Genomic DNA, 11,837 nt, shown 5'->3' with positions numbered 1-11,837 from the left:
TCTCCCTGACAAGTGGGAAAATGTGTTATGGGCCAATGAAACCAAGGTTGAACTTTTTGCAGATTGCTGTTGCAGTTAAAATAAATAAATCAAAAATACATTAAAAAAAAAAAAAAAAAAAAAACAGATAACACCTTACAGAAATTGCACAAATGCCCTAAACTAAACTTTTGCTTAGGGCTTCATGGTTTGTCTTATATGCATGTTAATCCACTTTTTTTGTTGTTGACATTTTTAGTCAGCGGATTAACTAATAAACTGTTTGTATCCTACAGACCGACGCCAGACAGTCGCCTTGTTGCGCTTCTTATGTGTCGTAGGTAAGGCTCCTAATGTGGAATAGTGCACAGTGTAAGAGCTAAACCACTCACGCACATGCCGCATGGGCGTGCGTCATGACGCAGAAGCGCAGGTGTGATTGTGTCCATTACCTTCTGTTATTTTTTCTCTCTCTCTCTCCAAAGAGGTGCACGGCGCACTGGAATACGCCTCCAAACTGAACACAGTTCAAGTGAAGTAAGAGGACTGTTGAGTAAAGAAGCTTATTAAAAAGAAGAACGATACACTTTTTAATTTCACAGGTTTCAGGAGGAAAACATCTGCCATCATGAAGAAATCCTCTTACACAGGTAAGTGTGTTCCTGACATCCATGCTATCAAACACACCGTCATCATTATGGAGATGATACGGTGTAGTCTTCAAAATTCATATTTTGGGAGAAAGACCCCTTGCGTGATCTTACCGTGGGTGTGGTAACAAAGCTTCACTTGCAGGGTTGGGCTCCAAATGAATGACATCATGACAGAAAAGCTCCTGCAGCTCACGAGACAAAACATTAGGTACAGTTAAATAGAAAACGGATACAAATGACATTAACACCGATAACTTCCAAAATGTTGATACATTTTTTGCAGTTTTTCCTGGAATGTTTCTTTAAACTCTACAGTAAACTTTGCCACCTGCCCCATCTTTTTTGGAACGTGCTGCAGCCATAAAATTCTCAGTTAATGATTATTTGCTAAAAACAATCAAGTTGATCAGTTTGAACATTACATAGCTTGTCTTTGTAGTGTATTCAATTAAATATAGGTTGAACATGATTTGCAAATCATTGTATTCTGTTTTTATTTATGTTTAACACAACGTTCCAACTTCATTGGAATAGGGGTTGTATTTGGGGTAAGGTGTTCATTTTTTTGTGAGGCTCGCCTATTTTGGACTTGTTTTGCCAATGCCTTATTTGTTCCGGGACAGTGTTGAAATATTTAGCAACTTTTGCAACAGTAAATTTATCTTTAAACTTCAGTTTTACAGATGCCATGTCTGCTCTGCACGCTGTCTGCATTGTGGTAAAGATGCTGTGGTATTATTCATAGTCAAAGTGATTACAGCCACTAAATGGAGGGTTTATTTGAGGGAGGCATTTATTTAACCCAACCACAGAAAGTAACAGGCATCTATTAGGGATCATCTGTTTATTTAGTTTCTTTCGTCTTAGCTTTTTCCCAAACCCGAAATCCACCAGTTTCCAAGTGTCAAATCAGTGTTGAAATGTTCAGAATCGATTGTTTCTCTTTCAACTCACTATAAATGTCAGCTTTACAGATGCCTTGTCGCAGACAAAGCTCTACCAAAACACATGGAGCCATCAGTCATAGTTAAGGTAATTACAGCCACTAATTGCAGGGCATTTATTCGAAATGAGGCAGTTTATAACTGAACTGAGAGTTGTATCACCTGTTGTTTTTTTTCCTGAGGGGAAAAAGGAGGCATCTATTTGAGGTAAACCGTTTATTTATTCAAGTGTTTAATTGGGTTTAATTCGGATGTAGCGCCGAACTGTATTGAGTGACATTGGTTTTCTGAAGTGTTCCTGAGCCCATGTGGTGATATCCTTTACACATTGATGTCGGTTTTTGATGCAGTGCCGCCTGAGGGATCGAAAGTCACGGGCATTCAATGTTGGTTTTCGGCCTTGCCGCTAACATGCAGTGATTTCTCCAGATTCTTTGAACCTTTTGATGATATTATGGACCGTAGCTGATGAAATCCCTAAATTCCTTGCAATTGTACGTTGAGGAACATTGTCCTTAAACTGTTTGACTATTTTCTCACGCACTTGTTCACAAAGAGGTGAACCTCGCCCCATCTTTGCTTGTGCAATGCAGGGAAGCTCCTTTTATACCCAATCATGGCACCCACCTCTTCCCAATTAGCCTGTTCACCTGTGGGATGTTCCAAACAGGTGTTTGATGAGCATTCCTCAACTTTCTCAGTCTTTTTTGCCACCTGTCCCAACTTTTTTGGAACGTGTTGCAGCCATAAAATTCTAAGTTAATGATTATTTGCTAAAAACAATAGAGTTTATCAGTTTGAACATGAAATATCGTGTCTTTGTAGTGTATCCAATTCAATATAGGTTGAACATGATTTTCAAATCATTGTATTCAGTTTTTATTTATGTTTAACAAAACGTCCCAACTTCACTGGAATTGGGGTTGTTTTACAAATAATGTATCCTAGTTCATTTATCTTTGTCTGTGACATATAGTGACAGGCGGAACAATTAAATGCTCTTCCACTGGATGACAGAAGGTACAATTAACCTGTATATCCATTCATACAACACAATAATAGTTTTATGTTCAACTCAACAGGCCCAGATTTCACACTGAGTCACTGAACAGTATGTGATGAGATATCATCGTCATTATTTCAGTTTTCAGACATTTTTATGTCATTTTTGTTTGGTAGTGTGCAGTGAGATTTTTCTAATGTAAAATAGGTGTATTTTTCTATAACGTTTGTGGAACACTGGCTTAGAGGGTGGAGAGAAAAGATTAATGGAACATCTGCGGAAGGCAATGAAGGCCATCACGTCGTCCTCTTTGATCAAAGAGGAGTGCAAAGTTTACAGCCTTAAGGTTTCGACCTACGAACAACTCAGACCGCCTTGTCACTCACGAGCCCCCCCCCCCCCCCCCCCGCCTATTGCGCACATCCTGATTGAAACATCCATCTTTCTCCTCACCTTTTCCTCTCTTTCCTATCACCCCCTGACCTCCTCCTCTTTTTCCATTACCGCCTAATCTCGCTTCCATCCGCTGAGCCTCATTGACCTCCTCCTTCTTCAGTTAAGCTCCGACTCACTGCAATGTACACAAGGTCTATCCTGCGGAATGCCGCTCTTCCCGGGTCCTCTTTCCAGAGTCTTTGTGCAATAGAGCCCCTGAGACTTTTCCATTGGAGTCAAGTGCAAGTTGGGTCATGTCACCTCTCCTTCCTCCTCGTCCTCCTCCTCCTGTATGTGTGTGTGTGTGTGTCTGTGTGCGTGTGTGTGTGCAGATGTCACATTCCTTTTTGTGGAATCGTATAATAACAAAGTGTATGCATGTGCATTGCTTCTTTCCAATGTGCGGGGATGTGTGTTTGTAAAGGGGGGGCGCACACACTCACGTGCATACAATATCGCAAGTTTGAATCATGTACACTGAGATACGAGTGACCTGACTTACATTTTTTTGAGACACAAGCCATCGTTCGGCCTATTTTTTGCTTTGACCTGCGAGCAAAAAATGGAATACTCACAGGCATATATTCTCTATCCTCTTTGAAGATGAACTCATATTACTGCACTTTACTGAATTTACCGTCTTCATGTATGTCTGAAAGTTTGTATTATACTGCCCCAAGGTGGCCAAGGCATGCACACCACAAGGAGCGGTATAATGTCCATTGAATTTAAAGCAAAAAATGAGGCAACAACTATTTACATTCTGTGTATTTAATTATGTCATTACATTGTACCCCGAGTATTCATTGGGATCAGAGACTGGGCCGGACCACGAATAGCGAAAATCCGCAGATAATTGACACCCATCATAATTGCATTGGGGAAAGAAAAAAAAGTAAGCAGGGTTAAAAAAAAGAAAAAAGAAAAGAAAGAAAAAAATCTTTAAAAAAATCAGTCAATAGGTGAACCCGTGGGTGCCGAACTGCGAGTTTGCAGGGCTCCACTGTACTCCATCTTTTTAAAAAGTCAAATAATATAGAGTGTTATTTTTCTTATGAAAAACACATTACATAAAAAATGTTTCTTTTGTTTTTTGGGAGGGTGGAACGGATTGTTATTTCAATTTATTTCCATAGGGATTGTTGTATTGGCGGCACGGTGGACGACTGGTTAGAGCGTCTGCCTCACAGTTCTGAGGACCGGGGTTCAATCCCCGGCCCCGCCTGTGTAGAGTTTGCATGTTCTCCCCTTGATTGCGTGGGTTTTCAGTTCAATGTAAAGTATTAACAGTTTCATCACAAATTCAATGTACTGCAACTTCTGGTGTACCCATCTTGGCCACCAGGAGGCAGTACTGTATTATACAAACAAATGAAGAAGAATATAAGTCTTTTTCTTTCTTCTTCTACTGTACTGCTTACCATTAAATTAGTGTAAAGTTTGTCTTTTTTTTTTATTGAGGATGAAGAATATGTATGCCTGTGAGTATTGTTATATTATCTATATACATGTGTTGTTACTATATACATTACCAGATAACTATTAACCCTTTATTGCTCTGTGACTGTTTTTTGTCAATGTCTTTATGTCTCAAAAGTGTTCTCTGTCAATTGACTGACTGTCTGTTGTCGTACTAGAGCGGCTCCAACTACCGGAGACAAATTCCTTGTTTGTTTTTTGGACATACTTGGCAAATAATGATGATTCTGGATTCTGGTTGCTCCATATGCATTAAAATATCCGTTGCTTAAAGGGTAAAAAAAAAAAAAAATCGCGATCAATGCTAATGTTAGCATGTCAAAGGGAATTTCCATTAATGTTAGCATTAAGCTAACAGGGTGTGCTCTTACGACAACAAAATTTGTTTGTTTTAAACACACAAGGTGTGATTCTCTTCATTTGAGGATTAGTTTGACAGCAAACGTCAAATGGGAGTGGCCATAAAGAGCTTGAAAGCTATTTTTTGATGAAATGATCAGCATGTATTCTTCCGCTCCTCTGTGATTGCCGTTTCTGTTTTAAGTCCCTCCTTCTTGCGCAAGCTGGGCTGTATTGTGATTGGCCCTCTCTTGAGTCAGTGTTCATGCAGTCATTGGGCGGTCGACATGGCAGTCACACAGCTTGGTAGTGACGTCCCATCAAGCTGCCAACTGATTTTAAGCTCTTTGTCCACCTTTGGAGCTTGCAAAAACATCCCAAAAGTTCCATTCTTTGTCTAGTGACTGCAAAGTTGAAAAGCAACCGGGATTCCATTGCTTCAGTCAGCATGTATTGTTCCACACCTCTGTTAGACCACTCCCTCCAATGCTGTCGATCAATGAGTAACCTGTATGAATAACACCGTACACACGCACACACACGGAGGGAGTCCCTCTTTTCCAAGTACTCCTCCTGGTATGTGCTTTTATGTTCCACTCCACACAACCGTGCAACTCCAGGTCCAGCAGCAATGTGACAAAAGCCTCCTTGTGTCACATTATGGCTTCTATTTTGTTTATACAAGGCTGTAAGTGGGAGCCCAAAAGCTGTTGTTATATGGTAACATGAAAGTCAAGCTATAAAAGTGTGTTGAGACATATTTACCCTGTAATCTGGCTCGACATGCCGATGGATGGCGTAACCTTCAATTTGGCTTCCTGGAAGTCTGTGGATAATGGAATAATAAGGTATTGGAGTTATGTGGTTGTCCTGATCGCAAATGATGGTGCATAACATTCAGTAGAGCAGCTGGTGGAGTGCTCGTCATGGTTCTACAGCTATCAATTAAAAATAACAGTTAAATACTTCAATTTATGTTTGAATCGATATTCATCATAATTGCAATTAATTTAAGGCAAGGAATAATGATTTAAATTCCTCTACATAAAAAAAGAATGTGTTGTGACTTGAACGCCTGAAGATTTTTTTGTTGCTGACTATATGTGATGAAAGTCAAGTCGATTAATCGAAAATGTCATTGACATCTTTTACGTTATCGACATGTCCCCAACCTTTTTTTTTTTTTTTTTTTTTTTCATCATCGAGCAGTTTTACGTATATTTTCGAGCATTACAGTCTGGCGACGTCAACAGTTGGCTGAGTTGAAATTCCTCTGTAAATTGGCCAACTGAAAGACGAGATGCTAAAAAACAATTGATTAGCGATTAATCCACGTCAAGCTTTAACGTTGCTGTAAAGTCGACTTCTCGATTAGTTGATTAATCGGTTCAACTCCTAGTTGATGTCGACGTTTTCTGATCATTTACCCCAGGGGTGTCAATTGTACAGCCCGTGGGCCAGAAGCGGTCCAATACGGCCGGAGGGGATTTTTCTGCCTGTCAGGCAAGTTTGAGTTCATTTATTCATTTTTTTTTAAAACTCAAACACTTGTATTTTGACACAAGCACCGTAGAACCGCAAATGTTAAGACAATACATTTGCACCCCAAAAAAGGGAAACAAATTGAATTGTCATTCTTTATAGATGTTAGATATATCTTAGTAGTTATCATTTATTTGCTTAGCTTGCATTAGTATTTTGCATTAGTAGCTTGCATTAGTATTATGGACAATATTTAGATAGATAGATGTCTCGCCTTCAAGAAGATGACTCAGCAACATTTGATGGAAGGGCGCCTTGACCAAGGACGTGATCGGATGTGGTCGGGGACGGGACAGGTGTCGTCTGGTCCTATGTTTTGTGTTGTGTCTTAATGCTTAGAATATTATGTCTTGTAGAACCCTCCTATTTTCAAATAAATGTAGGAGCGACGGGGGAGATTGTTTAGAGCGTGTTGAGAGGCTGTAACCTGAACAATCTCCCATGCGCCCTCCTCATGAGTAAAATGACCAACGTCTTCATTCCTTTTGTGTTTATTCATTATAATGTTTGGTGAGATAAATCCAACAATAGATTATTAGGTCACAGATATACTGGTCCGGCTCACTTGAAATCAAATTGAGCAGAATGTGGCCCTTAAACTAAAATGAGTTGGACATCCCTGATTTACCCTGCAGCAGAGATACAAAAGATGCACGTTTTAACAAAAATTAGCGCTGATGTTAGCGATAAATTATTTGTGTCCATCTTTGCCTTCAAAAAACATTCTACCATGATTTTAAAATAATCTTAGATTTCATTACCTTATTAAATTTCCTTTAGTTATTGCTACTCATATCAGTTGGCATGTATTATTTAGCTGACTTGCCTTTATGTTTAAATCCAACTTTACTGCGCTGTCACAGGGAGTATGAGCATCTACAGTATCTAAGCAGTCATTGGGTGGTCTACATGTTAATCATTAGCACCACTGATTGATTGTGATGTCAGTCAGGGCATGTACATATTAATCATTGTGGTCCCAACCTGATCTGCATCCCTACATAAAGTGCAACCGCATTGTTTTTAAAGATGCCTTTGCCTCAGTCAGCATGTAATATTCCAGTTCTCCATGAATCGCGTTTCTATTGAAGTCACACCTTCCTGCACGTTCTTACTGTACCGTCACCGAGTTGGCTTTTCAGGCGCAGTTCATGCAGTCATTGGGCAGTCGACGGCCGTCATTATAGCAACACTACTTATTCATTGTGATGTAAATCAGGATGTGAACATGGTTATCCTTCGTCTCAACCTGATCTGCAGCTCTACCCAATGTGCTACTACATTTTTGAAGACGCTGATTTAGTAAGGGTGGCACGGTGGACGACTGGTTAGAGCGTCTGCCTCACAGTTCTGAGAAGCGGGGTTCAATCCCCGCCCCCGCCTGTGTGGAGTTTGCACGTTCTCCCCGTGATTGCATGGGTTTTTTCCGGGCACTCTGGTTTCCTCCCACATCTCAAAAACATGCATGCTAGGTTAATTGAAGTCTCTAAATTGCCCGTAGGTGTGAATGTGAGTGTGAATGGTTGTTTGTTTATATGTGCCCTGCGATTGGCTGGCAACCAGTTCAGGGTGTACCCCGCCTCCTGCCCGATGATAGCTGGGATAGGCTCCAGCACGCCCGCGACCCTAGTGAGGAGAAGCGGCTCAGATAATGGATGGATGGATGGATGATTTAGTAAGGTAACTAGGCAGGAGTCTTATTTTCCTTCTTTTCAATACCTTATTTCAAAAAAATCCCTTCTTTATCTAAATAATCGCAAATGCAAAATTCCACTTTGGCATCCTTTAGGCCCCAAGTTTTTATGCCCTCTTCTTTCATGGTCTACATGTTGTGTAAACAGTTGGAGATGTGAGAGAGGAAACATGATTTAAGTCTCTATTGACCAGTATGAAGGTGCCGGGATGCTAAAAATGTAATTTTGCGATCATAGCGGGCATGATGTCACTCATGTTGGCTGCAGCTAACGGTTTGAAAATCAACAGCTGCTGTTTTCTAACAGCTGTTGTTTCGTTCTTTGGCGAGTAACCTCACATTCCCCATAATGATCAATGGAAGGAACGGTTCAAATCTCCTGTCCTATTTAGTCCTCTCGCTCCCTTCATTTTACTTCCCTTCATCGCCGGGTCTCGTCCCGCTCCATTCCTTGTGGTTGTAGGTGAAACATCGTAAACAGGAGGGGATATAAGTCTGATAACGTTGATATTTTATGACATTACATCTTGGACTTAGAGAAACAGGAAATGAGGGTGGGTAGGGGAAGGCAATAAAATAGAAAGAAAGAAAGAAATCAAAGAGCTGTAACAAACTGTCGACTCTCAGCGCCCGGAAGTGCAACCAGCAAGTACATTGTCTTTTCACATGTGGCGTCCTCTTTTCCTGGTCATGTCCACTTACTGCAACCTACAAAACAAACAACATTTTGTTATTCATCAAAACAATTTCAAATAAGAAGTCATTTGAAATGCAGTTGAGATTACTTCAGTCAGAATGTATTGTGTTCTACAACACACAATCAGAAACAGCTCTCAGTATGATGCAGTACCGTTATACATGATTACAACCTACAACGACAATAACAACCTATTATATTTACACCCCCACGCCTCTGATATCCTTGGGCCCTCAATCTCTTGGTCGTCCTCGCTCCGCCATATGGAGCCTTCTCTTGGAGGTTCCACCTCCTGTGTTTATTATTAGTAGCAAAGAATGTAGCTCTGCCATGCGGCCACAGCTCGACACTGATAGCAGACGTTGTCGGTAGGCTCTAGGCCCAGAGGGAGCCTGCAAAAAGATAATGAGGGGGTTCAGATGAATGGTAAAACACTTTGCATTGACATTTACATGTCTACAAGATGGATTCACCGATGGCCATTTGGTTTACTATTGCAAAGTGTGAGTATGAATGAGATTGTTCACTTAAAACTAGGGGTTGTGAACCGATAGGTTCTACATTTGATTTCGCTTGTCATGCAACAAACAAATACCTGTGGATTTCCTGGATTATAAACAATCACATGAAGCGACCGGACTGTACCTTTTAGGATTATGGAGCGGGAGAAACGCACCACTACTTAAAAAACAAACACACAAAAAAAAAACAGGTAACATATTTATTTGACCATTGTTTTGGTAGTTAACAGGCTGCTTGCTGGTTCAAGGAGATGCAGGATGACAAAACAGTATGTATTTTTTTTATTCTAGAGTGAGGGGAGAAGTTCCATAATGATTCAAATTACAGCACAATTTTTTACAAAATGTGGCATCTTAAAATAGGTGTTTGTTAGTTTGTTAGTTACCATAGTACTTTCTGGATCAAAGAAAATGATGATAAGACGACCATTGTTTTTATTTTGGAACTGGGGGAATGGTTCTCGTGTGATTTGAACAGCAAAATACGACAGAAGAAAACAAGATTTTAGGGAGAGATATATTTGTGTCTGTTCAGTCAGTTAGCAGGCCACTTCCTGGTTTATGGCGGGTGTCATAAATCCACAGGACAGAGCCATTTTTCATTCTGGATACGGGAAAATGGTTTCATCTAATTCCAATGGAAAAAAAAGAGTTCATCTGAAAAAAAGTTATGAATAATACTGTTTTTGATTGTCCATTCTTAATTAGGCTACTCCTGGTCCATGCTGGTTCATGGAGGATAACAAATTGACAGGATTGTACCATTTTTTTAAATTCTGGGCTGAGGGAACTCTGTTATTTGGATTTGCACCAAAATCCAAAATGCCTTTGCACAGACATTTGAAGAAAAATCCTTGGTGCAGTTTTTGCTTAATCGTGGTAACTAACAAATGGCGATAAAATAAATAAATAAAAAAACTCTCTCTCCTTTGCACTTGGTAGAGATAATTCTGATGCAGGAGAGAACATTGTTGCTGTCCAATGAAAGCAAGGATAACCAAATATTGTGTTAGTTTACTAGTTACTTTTATCCACATATACTGGTACCTTAAAGCTATAGTATGGAACTTTTCGCGTCCCCCGAAGCTCAAATTCTGCATTACAACAAAATAACAGAACCGTCGCGTCAATGTGACGTAGGCTATGCATGTTAGGCTTCTTATATGTGATTCTACATTTGTACAATGTTTTCAAGGACATGTGTCATTTCTGTTCTGTCATTTGCAGTGCGGCACCAAACAGGCCAGTGTGGGAAATGAATAGGGCATTCACTAAATATAAAAAATAAGATACTGAAAAATACAGTGAGATGCTAGAGTAGCTGAAAGGCTTAATCAGCATTGTGTCATCTTCTCTCATGGTGGCTTGGGTGAAAATTACTTTTTTTCAACAAAAAAAAGTTGAGGATTCAAACTTTAAACATCTACAAGAAAGATTTCAACATTGTTTTCTTTATCCATGCTCTGACTGCAAAAAAAACACCCTGAATTCTTAAAAGCATGTTGACCTGACATGTCTTTGTGAACAGGCAACATCCCTGTGTGAATGACATACACTAAGTAAATGCTCCCTGTGGGAGGTTTCGAGTCATAAAGCTCCGCGGGCATCTGAAGTGACTTGAAGAGGAAGTCTCATTCTTATCTGGCTTGCTGATGTTGTTTTATTGGCTGCTTTATTTGTATCCTCAATTCACATACTTTTATACTCATTATGTTTGTACTGTGCAGAAAGGTGTGTGTGCAGCAGTCTATTTCAGGCTGAACTCCTTCCTCTTCTCCTGTTCAGCCTGTATATATGCTACCCTTGGGTCAAATTCTTCAGAACTTTAATTTTGACTATCATAGCTATGCAGCTGACACATAGTTATATCTAGCAGTGTCACCAGATGACTACAGTTCAATTGAGATGTTGTGTCACTTTCTAAAGCAGATAAATAACTGGATGAGCCAAAATATTCTGCAATTAAACCACATCAAAACTGAGATAACAATTATCTCAGTTTTGGCAATAAAGAAAAGAGGATTGCTGTTAGTAAATACCTGGAGTCACGCTCTTTAAAAACCAAAGACCAAATCCGAATCATTGGTGTACTGATAGATTCCGGCCTGACTTCCAACAGTCATATCAAATCAATTACTAAAACTGCCTTCTACCATCTGAAGAACATATCCCGAGTGAAGGCTTGCATGTGTCAAGCAGACCAGGAGAAGCTCATCCATGCTTTTATCTCAAGTACACTTGACTATTGTAATGGTCTTCTGACTGGACTCCCTCAAAAGAGCAATAAACAGCTGCAGCTCATTCAGAATGCTGAATCAGAGCATATTACTCCAATTCTAGAGTCTTTACACTGGCTCCCAGTCAGCTTTAGAATATATTTTAAAGTTCTGCTACTGGTCTATAAATCACTACATGGTTTAGGTCCTGAATACATGAAAGAAATGCTAATGGAATATAAACCCAGTAGGGCTCTGAGATCAACAGACTCAGGTCAAATAGTGGAGCACAGAGTCCAAAGCAAACATGATGAAGCAGCATTTAGCTATTTTGTT

The 11,837-nt window shown here is 39.9% G+C and overlaps 1 protein-coding gene across 3 annotated transcripts in view; it reads left to right on the top strand.

The window, feature by feature from the left end:
- The first annotated feature begins 464 nt into the window (after positions 1-464).
- LOC133414529 (septin-9-like) overlaps positions 465-11,837 on the top strand; it is a 78,949-nt gene continuing 67,576 nt past the window's right edge. Inside the window, exons 1-2 of one of the 3 annotated variants that reach the window (XM_061699946.1) lie at positions 480-516; positions 582-629. In XM_061699946.1, the coding sequence (XP_061555930.1) occupies positions 608-629 (22 nt within the window). In that variant the 5' untranslated portion in view covers positions 480-516; positions 582-607. Of the gene's footprint in view, positions 630-4,466; positions 4,496-11,837 lie in introns of those variants that run through there. The other 2 variants (XR_009770041.1, XM_061699947.1) reach the window with 2 other exon arrangements.

Source organism: Phycodurus eques, chromosome 16, assembly GCF_024500275.1.
Source record: "Phycodurus eques isolate BA_2022a chromosome 16, UOR_Pequ_1.1, whole genome shotgun sequence".
NCBI lineage: Eukaryota > Metazoa > Chordata > Actinopteri > Syngnathiformes > Syngnathidae > Phycodurus > Phycodurus eques.
Note: the sequence above shows the minus strand (reverse complement) of the source record. Positions and strands in the feature narration are given on the sequence as shown.